The sequence below is a fragment of the Hydra vulgaris genome, chromosome 07 (assembly GCF_038396675.1).
Source record: "Hydra vulgaris chromosome 07, alternate assembly HydraT2T_AEP".
NCBI lineage: Eukaryota > Metazoa > Cnidaria > Hydrozoa > Anthoathecata > Hydridae > Hydra > Hydra vulgaris.
The window spans coordinates 27,170,819-27,191,394 of record NC_088926.1 but is presented as its reverse complement, the minus strand read 5'-3'; the positions used below and the strand labels follow the sequence as shown (position 1 = coordinate 27,191,394).

The following is a 20,576-nucleotide window of genomic DNA, read 5'->3' as shown; positions in this document are numbered from 1 at the left end:
GGTTCTTCTTCTTTCCTTGGTAATAAAGTGATCCTTGAAATAGCTAAATTATTAGAAAAGCAGGGTATCAATATATTAAAATCAATACTTTCTGAACATCCTGATTACGATGTGAATAAGGCGCTTGAATTAACTTGTGAATCAATTTCATCAGGTTTATGTAAGTTGGCATTAGAGCTTTTGTCATTATTAAACTTAATGTCTGGAATTATATCCCGACACAAGATAAATTCCAGATGTACGAGGGCCAGAACAGGCAACTTCTACAGTGACAGCTTCATGATAGGCTTTGGAGAATATATCTCTAAGTTGATTACTTGCTATTTTTGTCCAGGATGCTTATGTAACCATGATCTACATTCTATATTATAAAAAGTTTTAAGTGGTTCAAAACAACAGTTGTCGCTACACCTCGTTCACCACTAGTTACAGAAGAAACACAATGTTTTCTTTTTATTGTTATAACTATACTATTTTCCTATTATTGTTATAACTAACATGATTTATGTACAGTTGTAATACCTGAATCATCACAGCTAAAAATTTAATGAGGTTCAAGCCTGTACTTTTTCATAACAAATTCTATATTATTGAAATAAATGTTCAAAAAATTGCTTTAGAAACCATAAACACGATTTAAACACAACCCTCAAGGCTTTCTGATTAAAAGGACTAGCTGTCTCTTTAAAAATCCACTTACAAAATCTCTTCCTGCAACACCATTATATTTATTAAATGGATGAACTATTTTGTACTTTTCAACATACTGGAAGACAACTTGTTGAATGTCACTTATAGACAATCCATTTCTTTTATGTAGTTAACTAATTGACTTTCAGTATCATCGGGTAACACTTGTTTAAAATTTAAACAAGTGTTACCAGATGATACTGAAAGTCAATTAGTTAACTACATAAAATAAATGGATTGTCTATAAGTGAATTTAAATTAAATGAACCAAGTGATTTTTTATGTATAATAATAGTATAAACTCTTTAATTTTCTTTAAATCCGTCTATTTACGTAGTATATCAAAGCTGCTTTTCTCAATGAAATTTCTTTTAACTTTAACATAACATGTTCTGCTCAGAAAAATTGCCACATTTAATTTTTCTCTCATAGTATCTAACGGTTGTGTCTAAATCATATCACTCTCGCAATGATTTTGACGAGTTTAGTAATTTGCCGAACAATAAACTACTTAGGGATAAAGATAGTGAGTGTACATATATCTACTGATATAGGGATAGGCACAGTAAAGTGAAAACACATCGATTGAGAGTTTCGGTTTGGAAAGGCAACATTCCAGTCCACTGTTTAGTTGTTCGGCAAAATACTTATACCGTAAAATCATTGCGAGTGGGATATGATCTAGACACAACCGTATCTAGCCATATTTAACTTTCTAAATAAACATGGCTGATATCGGCAAACAAAAAACCAAAACGTCTCGTTTTGCCCTGAAACATGTTGGCATCGAAATTGCGTTGTTTCCTGGCAATTTTGTCATAGAAATAAAATCTCAATATATGGAAACGATAGAGCAATGCCTAACGATGATAATAAAACACTAACTTTGGATTTTAAATTTTTTTCCACTCCGAATGATAAAAAAACTCTGAGAAAAATTAAAACAACAACACATCGAAATTCGTAATTGTCATAGAGCCAAGAGATGAAATGGTTGTCGTTCTCCAGGGGCGGGTTTAAGGAAGGGGGCGGCGACTAAGGGGTAGTAGCCCCCCCCCCTCTCTTCCTTGTGACTTTGTTATATTTTTTTTAAACCGAGTAATACAATATATCAATGATCTTTATATGCAAAAGTTATGCATAAATGCATAACTTACGCATATAAAGATCATCGCAGCAAAACTTAGTTTTTACTTTTATTTATTTTAGTTACTTTTATTTTAAAACGGTCGAATGCTTCTTGCATTTTTGAGTTAATAAGTCTTTAAACCATAATGCATTGCTACTTAGATTGTTATTATAAAACAGATGGTCGTATAATTTGCATTGTAGTTGATCTTCTGTATTTGTTTAATTAAAATAATCTGTCATTTATAATCATATATTTACTTTTATTTTTTAATTTTAAATTTAATTTTTTAAATCTTAAGTGATATTTTAAAGTTTTATGTGTTGTATGTCAAGTGTTATTTTAAAGTTTTACACAAAGTTTTTAACAAATGAGCAATGCTAATGGAGATGATAAAAAACCAGTTACTGAGAAAAGAAAACAAGTCAATGTTTCTACATATTTTAACAAGAAACATATTTTATTAGAACAGGTTTATAAAACAGAAAACTTAATCATTCCAATACCGTGCACTTCTCAATTATCTGAAAATGAAAAAAACACTGCTTGCAGTATTGAAAAAGATATTTTAGAACCTTTAATTTATATTGAGGACATTGGATATTATATAAACTCAAAGTCTTTAATTCAGAATACAAGATATGGATTAGTTAAAAAAAATTGATTGCCTGGATCTGATTTTATTTATCCTGTTTCAACACATGTTAAAAAAGGCAAAGAAGTAAAACGATACTTAAATCAATCTCACTTAACGAAATTTCCTTGGTAAGCATATTCATCAATAAAATCTGGGTTATTCTGTAAATTTTGTGTACATTTCCTTGGTAATAATACTGGAGGATTAAGAAATACTGAATCTTAAAAAAAATTAGTCACGTTACCATTAAATATATTTGCTAAACTAGTAGGAAAAGATGACGATCTAGAATCCCATTAAAATAATTTATATCACAAAAATGCAATTTTACAAGCTAATGAGTTTTTAATCCGATATGAACAGCCAGAAAAAGAAGTTCTTAACTTGATTGACAGTGAAAGAAAAAGGAAAGTAATTGAAAATAGAGAAAGAATTATTCCTATTATAGAGTCAATAACTATTTTAGCTAGACAAAACATTCCTCTAAGAGGGCATAAAAATGATGGGGAATTAATTATTAATTCTAGTTCAAAAACATCCGTTATCAATAAAGGGAACTTTAGAGAACTTTTAAGATTTCGAATAAAATCTAGCGATAAGATATTAGAAAATTATCTTGACACAACTCATGCTAAAGCTACGTATATAAGTAATACTATTCAAGAAGAATTAATAGAATGCTGCAAAGAAGAAATTATTTATAAAATATTTGCAGATTTTCAATGTAATATGTTTTAAAGTATTTTATTAGACGAAACTACAGATGTATCACATTAATCTCAAATGACACTAATTTTAAGATATATTTTTGATGAAAAAATTAAAGATTTTGTTTTATTCATAAACTGTCACACACTTTTATAATAAGCAAAAGTCAAACCAGGAGAAACATATCAATCATAGTGAAGAATGTGTAGAAAATTAAGTTCTCCCCTATATTAAGCACGCGAGAGAATGAGTAAAACCATTAAGGGTAGCCCATAAATTACGTCAACCAACTTTGACCAATTTTACCCCCATCGAAATGCTTTTGTAACAAGATCCGTAGGAGTCGTCACAAAACCACTTCCCCTAGAGGGTAACCCTTCCCCTAGAGGGTGGCGTAGTTTAAAGACAACCCTTTATGTGAATTAAAATGTTATAGATAAATACGACTAGATAGACATAAAATACGACTAGGTAAATTTTTAAACTTTAGCCCCCAACCCTCCTTGGTAAGTGACCAAACGTGCCCCTGTCTTTCTCTTTATCTTATTCATTTCAAAGTGACTCAAGATATTTTTTGTAACACTAAATATTTAAGTACACAACTAAACTTTTAAAAATCATTATAGCAATAAATTGCGTGGTTAGGATCATTATAAATGCGATCTGTCTCATTTTGCCCCGCTGTCTCATTTTGCCCCGTCTTACCTTATATTAAAACTCTCCTTTTTTAAAAACAATTGAATATTCCTTAACGTGAATTGAAAATAAGTAAATGAGTATCTAATTTCGTCAGTCTCATTTAATTTTGCTTTTGGAAACCAGCCATATTCAAAACGTTTGTAAAATTTCAGATAAATTCTTTATTACTCTTTTATTATATAAGTTTTGCGTTTATATGTTTGTTAACTTCTTTTAGTTTCATTTTTTAAGATTTTTATATTGATCCTATCTTCCTTTCGTCCTCACATTTTAGGCTATGACTGTTTATTTATTAATTACTCCATCACTAGGCAAATAATTTGTTTTAACCATTGATATATAGTATTATATTAAATAAAAAATATCTTTGTTAATTAGTATTAAATTATAAGTTAATATCTTGTTTCTGTTTTAGAAAAAAATCAAATGAAGTTTAATAAAGAAGTAAGTAGAAAAGTATTCACACTCAAGTTTTTGTATAGTTACGTTATCTCTCAATTTTTATCTTTAAAAAAAATCGTTAACTAATTTTGAAGTTTTCTACAAGATTAGCAACCCAGAATTAATCACTACCTATTCTGCAAATTATCTTTCATCAACATCTACTAAAGTAACAACTAACTAACATATAATCTTTTATCAACATCAAATAAGTTAAACACTATTCATTATGCATATAATCTTTTATCAACATTTAACAACACTAAAGTAATAACTCCCTATTTTGCATATAGTCTTTTATCAATATCAAATTAGTAATTTCTATATATTATGCATAATAATCTTTTATCAGACAATGTAAAACATAAGTTCGAAAACAAGAAACTAAAAAGCTGTAGTATATATAGCTAGAGACTTATAATATACCTTGTCAAATTGCCCCTTGAAACAGCAAAAATTTCTGGACTACTACCTTATCAAGACCTTAGACTCATACTTTTAATTTAGACTCATATGAAATAAAACAGACTAATTCAAAAACAAGTTTTTAAAAAGTATTCATTCATTTTTATTTACCTTTTTATTTTTTTATAACAAGTTTATTTGAAATAAACATAATAACTCAAATAAACCAAAAACTGCTTCTTATTTATGAAAAAATAACTTATTGTTTGTGACTTTTGAAACAGGGCATTTTCATTACTGTGCGTGATTTTTTTGTTTGATTTTTTTTTTGTTTTTGCAATTAGAAGCTGCGACTTAAAGCAATATATATTTATACTATTATAATTACCTTAAAGAAAAATTACAAGAAAAATATTTTTATCATGCTCTAGGATGTCCATGGAAGTCCATATTGAAGTGTTTCGAAATCCCTCATTAACATCCAAATGGAAATTTATATCTCTAAGTATTTATAAACTAAATGATCTAAATTCAGACTTTGTAAGTGCTAATTTCATACAGTAAACATGCTCTGAGAAAAAAATTAATAAAATAAGAAATGTTGCAAATCAAATATTTAAGTTTTCTTATTTTTATAACTTTTTTCAAAATTTGATTTATTACGATGATTTAAGAGCATTTTTGAAAGCTCGAACCTTGTGTCCGTACCCAGAGTTTTTTCCGGAAGAGGCAGTTGTACAAAACAAAGAAAATTGTAAACAATGTTTTTGTGAATATATTAGTTAAGTTTAAAAATGCCAACGTTTGCAAAGACCCATGAAGAATGCAGAAAATCTGTTTGTGTCATTTTCATGAAAAAAGGTGACCAAGAGCTGACAAAAAACTACAAATCAAAATTCCTTCAACAAATCCAGAAAGATCTCAATTTGAAATTGAAATCTTGTTTACAATTTTCTTTGTTTTGTACAACTGCCTCTTCCGGAAAAAACTCTGGATACGGACACAAGGTTCCGTGAAAATGATGAGAAAGTGTCTTTGGCAACTTGTATCTCATGCCGATCTCAGATTGGAAAGCTTCAGATGGGAAAACAACCGTTGTGCTAAAACTTTACCACTTTGAGACAACTTTAATCAAACCTGCAACTCGTTTTTCTAATGTTTGTGAGTGTTTACTCTGCCAAATTGCAAAGCTAAAGGGAAAAGAAAAGCATTCATCCAGCAAATTCCAAGACTCAAAGCCCAAACTCTCACAGCAGGCTTTTGAAAGTGCTAAAAAACGTTGCACAAAGTGCTTGTCAGTTATTGGACGTGGGCTTCCTCACAACTGCACTTTAGGAACTCGCCATGAAAATCTGAGGAAAATTGCAGCTGCATATCCCGTAGGAGCAGAGCAAGTTGCATCAGCAGTTTTGGCTTCTAAAAGTGCCTTTCCAAATAGAACCATCAGGCTTAATCAACCAAGTGGAAAGATGTTGTCTATGAGAAGAAGTATGCTGTGCTGATTTGATATTGTTAATTTAGTTTAAAAAAAAGTTTGAACTTGTCAATCAAATATTTTAATAGGGCTAAATAGGGAGAGGCAAAATTAAAGTAAATTAAAAATACTCCTTCAATACTCTTAATTGATTCTAATCTAATTTACTAAAAAAATATTCTTATTATATTTTGTTCTAAATTAAATTCTCAAATCTTTTTCTAGTTTAATCACTTGATTGATTTTGAACTTTTTATTTTTTTTATTTAGGTCCATCATCAGCTCAGCAACTCTTTAAAGAACCTCTTACAACAGAAAATATGGTTCAAATACAGCAGAATACTGGACTGTCCAACAATAGAATGCGAAAACTTGGCTCAGCCCTGAATCAAATTAGTCCTGTAAGATTGGTAGAGACAAGTTTCCCTTTAAAGTTTGCTCAAGCTGGCCAAAAGCTTCATGATCAGTTTATTGTCAGCAGCATAACTCTGGCAGAAAATAAAGAATCATGGCAGTTGGTTCATTGCCAAAGTCTCAGCAGTCACAGTGAAGCCTTTTAGTCAGCTCGAAAAATTACAGAATCTGCTTTTTGAAGTTGGGAATTGGTGGAGGAGGCTCCTTTCTGAAAGTAAGCTTCACTCACATTGTTTTGGAGGAGGATGAAACGCCACCAAACAGCCCAGTTCAGAAAACTATCAAACTGATGTCTCAACCCTCAACCAAAGCAACAAGTATAAAGCAACAAATCCTGATAGCACTTGCACAAAACACTTCAGAGAGCTTCTATAATGTGAAGACTATTTTGAATCTCATTCAAGTTCAAGAAGAATGTCAGAAAGATTCTCTCATCATTTCTTGCGATCTCATGCTAGCAAACATTTTATGTGAAATAGAATGTCACAGCAACAAGCATCCATGTTGTGGGTGTGATACCTTATCACCAAATCTCCAAAACTATGGCCACCTGAGAACTTTTGGTGAAATCAGAAGACAACATTCAGAATTCATCAGAGCAGGAGGAGATTTGTGAAAAACAAAGGACTTCAAAAATATTGTTCACTTGCCAATACTCAATTTTTCAGATGACAAGCTCGTCCTTGAAGCTATCCCACCCATGGAGCTTCATTTGCTACTTGGTGTAGTAAATCACTTGATCAAAAGACTTTGTGATCTTTGGTTCAAAGCCAAGGAATAGCCCTCATCACTTCACATTCCCATCCAACCTTTCCCTGGTGGTCATTAGAATGGGAATGACTGCATAAAGCTCTTGAGAGGTGTGATTTTTCCTTTTCTGAAAGCACTCCAACTGCTTTCAGAAAAGGAAAATTTTGCTCAAGCTCATGGCTTCATTCAAATACTTACGCTATTCAAGAATGTTGTGACTTCTTGCTATGGCCAGAATTTGAACCCTGACTACGAATCAAAGATTGCTCAATTCCAACAGAGCAACATTAAACTTCCGATTTCAGTTACCCCTAAAGCGCATGCAGTGTTTTTCCATGTGCCTCAGTTCATCAAGACAAAAAAAATGGGGTTGGGTCTCTTCAGTGAGCAGTTTGAAACATTTGCTTTCCATGTGTCTTTTCTTGAAGAGTATTCCAATCAACTATCAGAAAGAAAATTGTTATATATCTTGTGAAGTCTTGTCAAAAATAAATGAATAAAAATAAAAAGTCCCTATTTTTACGGATCTAGATATTATGTTTTATAAAAAAAAAAAAGCTATCCATAGCGTATATATGGATATGGCTTTTAATGGATATAACTTTATATATGGATATAGCTTTATATGTGAATATAGCTTTTATATATGGGTATAGTGTATATATGGATATAGCTTTTATATATATGGATAGCTTTTAAAAGCTATCCATAGCGTATATACGGTATGGATAGCTTTTAAGACCAAATTATTTGTTTTCGTGAAATTTTTATAAAACATGATATCTAGATCTGTAAAAATAGGAACTTTTTATTTTTATTCATTTATTTTCTACAAGATTTCACTTACTTTCCTTCCCTTTTCTTGACAAAAATAATTCATGAAAAACCACGGTTTGTAGATTTGGGGTCCTAATATCAATAAAATACCCTATGAAAATCCTTTTAGGTGGTAAATGTGTATACTAATTGTAGAACAAAATGAGTAATTTCAAAATCCTGCATTAAAATCCGACGGACTTATTTGACATTTAAGTTTTTATCCAAAAGTGTTTCTTTCATATACATATATGAAAGGAACACTTTTGGATAAAAACTTAAATGTCAAATAAGTCCGTTGGATTTTAATGCAGGATTTTGAAATTACTCATTCTGTGCTACAATTAGTATACATAATTACCACCTAAAAGGATTTTTGTAGGGTATTTTATTGATATTAGGACCCCAAATCTACAAACCGTGCAGTATCTCATCTTAGTCATCCTTGTCAGGTGATGCAGCATTGACTGACATCCTTTTTACTGAAACAGTTATGTTTAAATCTTCAATCTTTTCACTCGCTTTCCATTAAAACAAACACAGAGCATCTTTATTTTTAGAGTATATATAATTTTTTCCTGTAAAAATCTCAATCTTCCTGAATCTTATTTTACGGAATGTACTTTGATGATAGACTAATGTTTTCTATATTTACACCAGCTTAATTGTATATTGAAGCTACTAATAAAGTTTTTTGGGGTTTACCTACTCTAAAGTAGAAACCATACCATTATTATTTTAGACTTATTAGACAATTGAATCTACCAGGTAAATAACAGGCTCTCATACAGGTGTAAAGATATCAAAACTTCTACCAATTCATTATTTGAACAACTAAACTTACTTCAGATTAGGTCTAGATGAATGGATGATGAATGGAAAATCCCTAAAGTTTAATAGATTTTATTGTATTTATTGTCATTTTATCTTAACTCTCTCATTCCCCTAAACTAAATATGCTTGTTTAACAATCAGCTTCTTGTTCTTATGCTTCTAAGCGCAGGTTATTATCAACTTAGTTTATTGAAATCTTACTGATCTAAAATAAAAATAGACAAAATTATTCATTATTATTTGTTATTGCTCTTATATAATTTACTTCATGGTTGATACGTGGGGATGGGGAGAGGAGATCGGAATGAATCTGTATTGCATGAAATTATAGCGCATTAATAAAAAAAATTGAAACTTTTTTGTTCTACCAGGCGAACTTTAGAAACTTATAATGTCTTACTATATACTCAATGGTTGGCAGCTGTTTGTTGGAAGCTAGTTGCTTGGGTTCGGCAGGAGAAACAGTACGAATTATTTCAGATAATACTTTCATTATTTGTTAATGTTAAAACAAATTATTATACTTTCCGTTCAAGTATAAACAAAAGAAAAAAAACAAATCTACATTTCACACAAGTTACGTTACGTGATATCTTTATAGATATTTCATATAATATATATATATATATATATATATATATATATATATATATATATATAATATATATATATATATATATATATATATATATATATATATATATATATATATATAAATATATATATAAATATATATATATATATATATATATATATATATATATATATATTTATATTTATATATATATGTGGTTTTTCATGAATTATTTTTGTCAAGAAAAGGGAAGGAAAGTAAGTGAAATCTTGTAGAAAATAAATGAATAAAAATAAAAAGTTCCTATTTTTACAGATCTAGATATCATGTTTTATAAAAATTTCACGAAAACAAATAATTTGGTCTTAAAAGCTATCCATACCGTATATACGCTATGGATAGCTTTTAAAAGCTATCCATATGTATAAAAGCTATATCCATATATACACTATACCCATATATAAAAGCTATATTCACATATAAAGCTATATCCATATATAAAGTTATATCCATTAAAAGCCATATCCATATATACGCTATGGATAGCTTTTTTTTTTTTATAAAACATAATATCTAGATCCGTAAAAATAGGGACTTTTTATTTTTATTCATTTATTTTCGACAAGACTTCACAAGATATATAACAATTTTCTTTCTGATAGTTGATTGGAATACTCTTCAAGAAAAGACACATGGAAAGCAAATGTTTCAAACTGCTCACTGAAGAGACCCAACCCCATTTTTTTTGTCTTGATGAACTGAGGCACATGGAAAAACACTGCATGCGCTTTAGGGGTAACTGAAATCGGAAGTTTAATGTTGCTCTGTTGGAATTGAGCAATCTTTGATTCGTAGTCAGGGTTCAAATTCTGGCCATAGCAAGAAGTCACAACATTCTTGAATAGCGTAAGTATTTGAATGAAGCCATGAGCTTGAGCAAAATTTTCCTTTTCTGAAAGCAGTTGGAGTGCTTTCAGAAAAGGAAAAATCACACCTCTCAAGAGCTTTATGCAGTCATTCCCATTCTAATGACCACCAGGGAAAGGTTGGATGGGAATGTGAAGTGATGAGGGCTATTCCTTGGCTTTGAACCAAAGATCACAAAGTCTTTTGATCAAGTGATTTACTACACCAAGTAGCAAATGAAGCTCCATGGGTGGGATAGCTTCAAGGACGAGCTTGTCATCTGAAAAATTGAGTATTGGCAAGTGAACAATATTTTTGAAGTCCTTTGTTTTTCACAAATCTCCTCCTGCTCTGATGAATTCTGAATGTTGTCTTCTGATTTCACCAAAAGTTCTCAGGTGGCCATAGTTTTGGAGATTTGGTGATAAGGTATCACACCCACAACATGGATGCTTGTTGCTGTGACATTCTATTTCACATAAAATGTTTGCTAGCATGAGATCGCAAGAAATGATGAGAGAATCTTTCTGACATTCTTCTTGAACTTGAATGAGATTCAAAATAGTCTTCACATTATAGAAGCTCTCTGAAGTGTTTTGTGCAAGTGCTATCAGGATTTGTTGCTTTATACTTGTTGCTTTGGTTGAGGGTTGAGACATCAGTTTGATAGTTTTCTGAACTGGGCTGTTTGGTGGCGTTTCATCCTCCTCCAAAACAATGTGAGTGAAGCTTACTTTCAGAAAGGAGCCTCCTCCACCAATTCCCAACTTCAAAAAGCAGATTCTGTAATTTTTCGAGCTGACTAAAAGGCTTCACTGTGACTGCTGAGACTTTGGCAATGAACCAACTGCCATGATTCTTTATTTTCTGCCAGAGTTATGCTGCTGACAATAAACTGATCATGAAGCTTTTGGCCAGCTTGAGCAAACTTTAAAGGGAAACTTGTCTCTACCAATCTTACAGGACTAATTTGATTCAGGGCTGAGCCAAGTTTTCGCATTCTATTGTTGGACAGTCCAGTATTCTGCTGTATTTGAACCATATTTTCTGTTGTAAGAGGTTCTTTAAAGAGTTGCTGAGCTGATGATGGACCTAAATAAAAAAAATAAAAAGTTCAAAATCAATCAAGTGATTAAACTAGAAAAAGATTTGAGAATTTAATTTAGAACAAAATATAATAAGAATATTTTTTTAGTAAATTAGATTAGAATCAATTAAGAGTATTGAAGGAGTATTTTTAATTTACTTTAATTTTGCCTCTCCCTATTTAGCCCTATTAAAATATTTGATTGACAAGTTCAAACTTTTTTTTAAACTAAATTAACAATATCAAATCAGCACAGCATACTTCTTCTCATAGACAACATCTTTCCACTTGGTTGATTAAGCCTGATGGTTCTATTTGGAAAGGCACTTTTAGAAGCCAAAACTGCTGATGTAACTTGCTCTGCTCCTACGGGATATGCAGCTGCAATTTTCCTCAGATTTTCATGGCGAGTTCCTAAAGTGCAGTTGTGAGGAAGCCCACGTCCAATAACTGACAAGCACTTTGTGCAACGTTTTTTAGCACTTTCAAAAGCCTGCTGTGAGAGTTTGGGCTTTGAGTCTTGGAATTTGCTGGATGAATGCTTTTCTTTTCCCTTTAGCTTTGCAATTTGGCAGAGTAAACACTCACAAACATTAGAAAAACGAGTTGCAGGTTTGATTAAAGTTGTCTCAAAGTGGTAAAGTTTTAGCACAACGGTTGTTTTCCCATCTGAAGCTTTCCAATCTGAGATCGGCATGAGATACAAGTTGCCAAAGACACTTTCTCATCATTTTCACGGAACCTTGTGTCCGTATCCAGAGTTTTTTCCGGAAGAGGCAGTTGTACAAAACAAAGAAAATTGTAAACAAGATTTCAATTTCAAATTGAGATCTTTCTGGATTTGTTGAAGGAATTTTGATTTGTAGTTTTTTGTCAGCTCTTGGTCACCTTTTTTCATGAAAATGACACAAACAGATTTTCTGCATTCTTCATGGGTCTTTGCAAACGTTGGCATTTTTAAACTTAACTAATATATTCACAAAAACATTGTTTACAATTTTCTTTGTTTTGTACAACTGCCTCTTCCGGAAAAAACTCTGGGTACGGACACAAGGTTCGAGCTTTCAAAAATGCTCTTAAATCATCGTAATAAATCAAATTTTGAAAAAAGTTATAAAAATAAGAAAACTTAAATATTTGATTTGCAACATTTCTTATTTTATTAATTTTTTTCTCAGAGCATGTTTACTGTATGAAATTAGCACTTACAAAGTCTGAATTTAGATCATTTAGTTTATAAATACTTAGAGATATAAATTTCCATTTGGATGTTAATGAGGGATTTCGAAACACTTCAATATGGACTTCCATAGACATGTACTATTCCAAACTAAAAGGATTTTCATAGGGTATTTCATTGATATTAGGACCCCAAATCTACAAACCGTGACTGCTAAGTGTTGTTCAGCCACCAAGTTTTAAAGGTTGTGACCATACTAAATCAATTTTAAATCAGCTAGAAGTATTCGAATTACAGATCAAATATTTGCTACTTATTGTAACACAACAGTGACGATATCGGAGTACACTTTGGAGCTATTGTTATTCTTGGCTCCACTCTTAACATTGCACATCTATGGTTTCCTTGCAGAAGACATATGTTAAGATGCACATCTCTCACTTTGTGGAGACTTTGACTGCAGAGAAAACAAAGAGGCTAAGGATAGGACTTTATGTCAAATTTCAGAAAACCTGGTGCTCAGTCAAAGAGCAGGAAGCAAAAGATTGAAAAATCAAAGCTATTAATTACACATGAGTCCACTGAACTTTAGAATCCGGTGATCGGAAAAGATAGATCCTGTTAAAAATTCCAGATGTCTTGGAGTAGAGCTATGGAGGAAGGAAAAAGCCCCGAAGTTATTAGGTGTGATCAAAAACTTAACTTGCGTTAAAGATCGTTCAGAGAGAAACACAGATCTCATTCAGAACTTTGTATGTAAATACAAGTCTGACAATATGCAAAAAAACTTAATGCTGGTGGCCAGGAACAAAATAAAGAAACTTAAAAAAGTTCTTTCCATAAACTAATTAAAAAGTTTATAATTTATTATCCCTGAAATATATATTTAAAAAATTTTTTAACAAATATTTTGTTTTACAAAATCTTTACAAAAGAAATATGTAAAATTTTGATTTTTAACAAGAAATAGAATTTTACGTATTGCTGAAATTGAACTCAAAAATTGTTTTTTTTTTTTTTATATACATATGCGATTAGAGGACATAATAGACGGGCAATAAACTGCGTGCACATTCAAATTTTAAAAATATGAAACTTTGAAATACCCATATACTCAGACGTTAATTTTATCTAAAAAAATGCCTGACTGATCATTGTCGTTTATAAGTTATTCTAGAAATTCATAAGAAATCCTACGTAAACTTAGTCTGTATATCTTAACTTGGTAATTTTATTATTGTATGTAATGAGAATATAACATTTAGGATTTAGGGTTTGAGCGTGGACTAAAAATAAGGATTTTGAAACAAACAAAAATAAGAAAAACGCTTTTTTATTAAATTTGTCTGAAATTAAAAAAAAATTCAAAGTTAAATAATAAATAACAACTTATTTTTTTAACAAAAAAAGGTGTTAAAAAAATATTTATAACTAGTAAATATATTACTAAATATTGTCTATATTCTGTTTTTAGGTATACAGCAATACTGTTATTTGGACATTGCACATATGGTTAATGATGTATACAACTGGAAATAGTTATACCACTAATGATGTAAACATAACATATTTATCAAATCTGAATGATTCTTTAAAAAGTAAGCTTTCCTAAGTGCAATCAAGTAATTTAGACCTATCTTATCGTTTCTTCTAATTAATACTTTTGATGCACCATAATCAATAAGTTTACTTTAACATAAAAATATTTAAACATACCGTAAACTTGTGCAATAGAGGTTTTTAGCATTGTCATCATTGGCACAATACCTATGTTTGTACAGTAAGTAAGTGCGTTATGAGAGCAAAATATTTATGTTCAAAACTTCAGACGTTTTACACCTTCTATTCATTTATTCATGCATTTTCATCCATTTTTCAGCTCTCTGTATTTTCAATTAGTTTGCTTATTTTGTATATAGGTATATTAAGTAATGTTACTTTATTACTTAATATACGTTCAGATAACACAATACCTAGTTAGTACAATAAATAAGTGTGTTTGGGAGCGATTCGTTCAAAGCTTCTAAGCATTTTTAAAGCTAAAGATGGAGCTTAACTTTTTTATTTTTAAAAATAAGTTTTTACATATTTTGAAAAGCATGTTTTCCAAATATTCTTTATATTTATCAACAATACAAATAAGGAGAAGGTTTTTCAATACAAATAAGGAGAAGGCTGCTATTAACTTTTTAAATACTATTTAATAAAAATCAATATCGGTAGGTATTAACAAGGACTCAATCGAACCTCAAAAAATGGTTTATATGATTTACCACAAAGTTAATATTTAATCTAATTTTTAACAATCCAGCTTTTGTAATGCAATGTAATGCAATAGTTTACTTTTTCATTCCATTAATCACAGAGACATGTGAATAATGGAATGAATTAAATCTGTGTACCCTTGTACCTTTTTTTTTTTATTTTATAACAAACCTGTGTACACGTTTACCTTCTTTTACCTTATATTAAATCTGTGTACCCTTGTACCTTTTTTCATCTTATAAAAATTCTATTCTTTCAAATAAAATATAAATTTACTTTAATTAAATAATCAGAATAACATATTGTTGAATAATAACAGTAAAATGTAATATTAACAGTTAAACTTAATAATAACAGTGGTCCACTGTTATGATTAAATTTCACTGTTAATATTGCGTTTTACTGTTATTGTTCAACAATATGTTCAACTGTCAGTGGAACTTCATAATAACAGTCAAACTTAATAAAAACGATGAAACTTAATGACACCAGTAAAACTTAATAATAACACTGAATTATAGTTTTAATAAGATATTCATTGTATCTCTCAAATATTAATCAATGGAAACTTTTTTTTCTGGAAAGATTTGTAGAACGATATTAACATGATCTATCATTGTATTTTTGTGGTAAAATATTAATTCTTAAAAATAACTAAATAAAGATACTAACTCTTAGAAATACGACGATCTAAGAAATCAATTGTCATATTTCAAAGACAATTGTTTGTACTTCAAAAATAAAGGCCAAGAATTACAATTCAATAAATTACGTCTGTAAAACTTGGTTTCTGAGTGAACCAATTGTGAAGTTCTAATAAAAATCAATAAAAGAGTGTAAATTAGAAAATTAAAAATTAAATCTAAAAAAAAAGTGAACTTTAGAAGTTGGCAAAAAATGCTTGGTTTCTTCCAAACCGTACGCAAACCTGCAAATTTGATGCCAAAAAGATGCGCAAACCTGCGAATTTGATCCTTAAAGTGATAAAAAAACGAAAACAATTTTAATGTTGCTAAATAATACATTTCTAATAATTATTTTTAATTCTTAATTTTCGTTTTAATTTTTTTACTTTTTTTAACAAATAAAGAAAACTTTTGCACATCACAACTTTAATTTTAATAGTTTTAATAATTTTAATAATAAAATAAATTTAAGATAATTCGAAGTATTTTTACGACCGTATATTGAATTTGCTTCCACACAATAGTCTGCAATATAAAAGAGACATAACCCTAACCCTAACCCTGATTGATAAAGATTTTAAGTTGGGAAACAATTTAAAAAGCCTATAGGAAATTGTGTTGATTTTAGGAACAATTTAAAAAGCCTAAAGGAAATTGTGTTAAATTTGAAAATTTATGCAAATTTTGTTTACTTGTTATTGAAAGAAAAAAAAGGAAAAATTGCATTAATAAAGTTTTTTTAAAAAATGACTTTAAATATTTAATAACTAAAAGAATTATTCAAAAATTCATTATGTAATTTCTTATATATTCTTATATTCATTATGTAAATTCTTATATATTAGTACTATTACTATATATTATTATATATATCAGTATGCTATATCTTCTTCGCTTTTTCTTCTTTTCCTTCTTTATCTTTTTCCTCTTCTATTTCTTCTATTTCTAGCTGGAAATGTGGAAAAAAAAATCAGATGTCTCATTAGTATCATCAAAATCTTCATTGGTTGAAACTGATTCAATATTGGAGTAAGACTGGCCATAACAATTAGATCATACTGGGGTCGATGCTATAAAACTTTCTACCGGCGGAAATTTTACCTCCAGGAATTTTTACAACCGTAAATTTCGAGTCGTATAATGTTTTTCGATTCAATGTAATAAAACTTTTGGTAAGCGAAAGATACTATGACTCAAAATGAGCTTTTGATTTTTCAAAGAAACGAAGACATCTGTTCTTCGTTTCTTTGAAAAATGTTACTGATTTTTTGAGAAATGTAGGAGAGTAACTAAATCGATTGATCTATACCTGCCCCAACCCAAACCCTTAGTCAATGTAGCAGCTTCCCTTGCATGTTACCCATAAGTTAGCAAATGTAGCAGCACTCTCTTACATTTCTCCCCAAATCAGTAATATCTCTGGTCTTCGTTTTTTGACAAATCAAAACCTCATTGTGAGTCATAGCATCTTTTGGTTACCAAAACTTTTCCGCGTCAAATTTTGAAGATATCTATGCACTAAATTTATTTTTAGAAATCTATCGTCCGGATCAATAACATCTTTAAGACATAAAAGGTTGTTAAAAACAAAGTGTTTTTAAGTTGAAGATTTAAAAACATCAAAGTTAAGGTGGTTCCTATATAATCAAAAAAAGTTACTTTTTATTAATTAAAATTTAATTTATTTGAAAGAGGGCATAGAATGCGACATTTAAAAAAGATTTTCCTCAAAAATATATTGATGACCTACTAGGGGGTTATATTTAGTGAAAGTGCCCCAAAAAGGGGGTTCACTTCAAACACAATTACCCCTGAGTAAAAACTCATTCTTCTTTCAAACTTAGTATACTTATATAAGTATATTAAGTTTGAAAGAAAAATGAGTTTTTAAAAGGCGAGATTTTTTATTAGAAAAAACTCACGAACTAGGTACAGTGCATGCATAATTATGCATGCACTGTACCTAGTTCGTGAGTTTTTTCTTATAAAAATACTCGCCTCTTCTAAAAGCTATGCTGCAAAACTTTTTTTTTTTTTTAAATTAGCTATTAAGCCTCTGATTTTAATTTTAAACATAATTATTTGAAAAAAATTCAGATACTAGCAGGTATGATGTTTGTCGTGTTACAATTTTCATAAATAACGAAATGCAAGAAAAATCAAAAATAAAGATATCAATTTTATTTTTATAACTAAAATCTTTAAAGAACTTTCTCCTCCCTCTTCATATAACTCCTCACCTAATAAACCCTTCTTCATAGCCTTCAGTTGTTTTCTTTTTGCTTTGATCTTATCTGATGCTTTATTAATTGAAATTTGAATGCTGCACTGATAAACTTTATGAGAAATAATGTTAAAACAGACAGAGTAGTGTCTGTTTTAACATTATTTCTCATATTTCAAGTTTCTCAAACACTTTGGTAATTCCAAATTGACCTTCATCGAACTGAAGGATAGCACTGTTAACACATAACTGTAGAACTGATCTTTCTACAAATACTTGTTTGGGACATTTCATCCAGATTATATTATTAAAAGAACTCATTGGCATTTTTTGTTTCCCTTGTTCAGAAGCACTTCATTTAAAAGTTCTTAAAAAACCTTTGTTAATATAGGAAACATCCACACTGGAAAACTAATCCTTTCTTTGAGTTTATTATTTTTATTTTTCTTATAATTACACCACAAATCATCCCCTGGTGAGCAGAACAAGTGTTGCTTATTTGAAAAGGTTGTGCAATGGTGAAGGGTAGCACCTATTGACTTTTTCATTGAATAAATCTTTTAATCAATTGTAAAATTTACTTTTCAACTTCTTCAAATAGCAATTTCATAATTATTAGTTATTGAATTAATAGAATTGTTAGTCAATTTTCGTTTTCCACCAAATGGTGGAACAATTCTATGAGAGAACCTCTTTTATTAGATATTCTGACACTTTCTTCGCTGCATTCTTGGCATTTGCTTCCTATTGTTATCATTTCTGTGAGTATTTTAAAATCTATAAATAAAAAATAATTGTCACTATCTCCAGAATGTTTATCTACTTTTACTTTTTTTTACATTTAATTTTACTTTCTCTTACAGTGATATTTACAATATTTACACTCTTTTTATTTACATTATCACAACATTCATTATCCACAATATTTACAGATTTTCTACAACCATTAAAACCCTTTCTTGATGAGGTTCTTTTATTATTATGAGGATTTCCCATGTTTAAACTTTGTTATTTCACTATAATTTAAATAAAATGTTATATAGATATAATTTTAAGATTAAATAAAATGTTATATTAGATAATTATGAAGAACAAGTTAGATAGTTGAAAATAATTAATAAGAAAGTTTGAATTCTGTGTGGCTTTTCAACAGCACAACTTTTAAAAATTAAATACATAATGATTTGGACGTATAAGGCAACATTAAAAAAGCAAAAGAGATTAGTTACATAAAGTTTTCAAGTTCTTTGAGACTAATAAAAAAAAAGAAATTGGTTGCTAAGGCCATTGCTAGGCAAAAAAATTAAACCTACCTGTACAAAATCGTTAATACTGTAAAAAGTACACATAAACTGTAAAAAAAAATTATACCACATGAAAAAGAACTAAATTTTAGATAAGAACATCTCTTTTGCATAAAATTTTTTTTTTGAATAAAAATTGACTTTTCATTATATAGGAACCACCTTAACAAGCTGAAGGTTTTAAATCCAGTTTTCTCATGGATTTGGACTTGGACTGCCCTGGTTCTGATGAAGAATACTTTATTGCTTAGGAATATTTGGCAAATCAGAGACAAGCACGAGAGGTAAAACTGTTCAAACAGTATTTAAACTGTTAAGAATATGATTTAAAAGTAAAAAAATGAAACTGTCATTAATTTTATAGCCTACTCCATAACAAAATTTGTACGGTTTTACTATAAAAACAATCAATACTATTTACTATAGGCTTTTGAAACAAATGGCCTATAGAAATAGAAGTTTTTTTAGACTACCTATTGCAATTTAATACAATATTCTATTGGCTTTTTGTAGTTGGAATTTTAAGACCATTTGTTTCAAAAGCCTATAGGAAATTGTGTTGATTTAAATTTGAAAATCTATACAAGTTTTGTATACTTATTATTGGAAGAAAAAATAGGAAAAATTGCATAAATAAACTTTTTAAAAAAATGACTTTTAATATTAAATAATTAAAAGAATTGTTCAGAAATTTATTATGTAAATTCTTATAACATAAATTCATTTAGATACAAAAAAAACATATAAACATAAATCTCTTTTGATGTTTTCTGCTTAGAATTTTATCAACAACATGTTTTGACGTATTTCCTTACATTAAACAATATGAGAAACCTTGGAAACAAGTTGTACATGATCTCTAAACACTTTCATAATAATAAGAAAAATCCTAATGAATTTTGTTGCTATTTCATCTTACTTTATCAAGAATATTTGAGCTCATACCATATTTGAGCATCAATGTTAATTCCTAGAATTTCATTAATTATGTTTATAGCTTGACCACTTTTTTACTATTTCGAATCTCAAATAATCTCTGCCTAAATTTTAAATGGAGAAATTTCTTTTGCCTGTCCATTTTGAGTTCGTTTAAACTAAAGTTGATCTGATTTTTAGATCAATAAGCAGCCCTGATAAATTAAGCACACCTCCCCACAACAGTATTTATGTTTTTAAAAAGTGCACATGCCCAAAATAAGTTTTTCAAGCAAAGTACGATAATAGTGTACACAAAAAAGCTTTTTAGATTTCACAAAATTTAAAAAGCATGTCCCATCAATTAGCAGTGTTTTTTTCATTTTTAAATTAAATAATTTTAAAGTTCATCAATTGAAAGCTGCAGAAGCTTGTCGT

At 29.5% G+C, this 20,576-nt stretch overlaps 1 protein-coding gene across 7 annotated transcripts in view; it reads left to right on the top strand.

Annotated features, from left to right (window-relative positions):
- The window catches only part of LOC105845233 (mucin-2), a 135,210-nt gene that overhangs the window by 36,810 nt on the left and 77,824 nt on the right, over nt 1-20,576 (top strand). For 4 of the 7 annotated variants that reach the window (XM_065801521.1, XM_065801520.1, XM_065801522.1 and 1 more), the window contains exons 3-4: nt 4,279-4,307; nt 14,219-14,342. In XM_065801521.1, the coding sequence (XP_065657593.1) occupies nt 4,290-4,307; nt 14,219-14,342 (142 nt within the window). In that variant the 5' untranslated portion in view covers nt 4,279-4,289. Of the gene's footprint in view, nt 1-4,278; nt 4,308-14,218; nt 14,343-17,691; nt 17,803-19,350; nt 19,508-20,576 lie in introns of those variants that run through there. The other 3 variants (XM_065801525.1, XM_065801524.1, XM_065801526.1) reach the window with 3 other exon arrangements.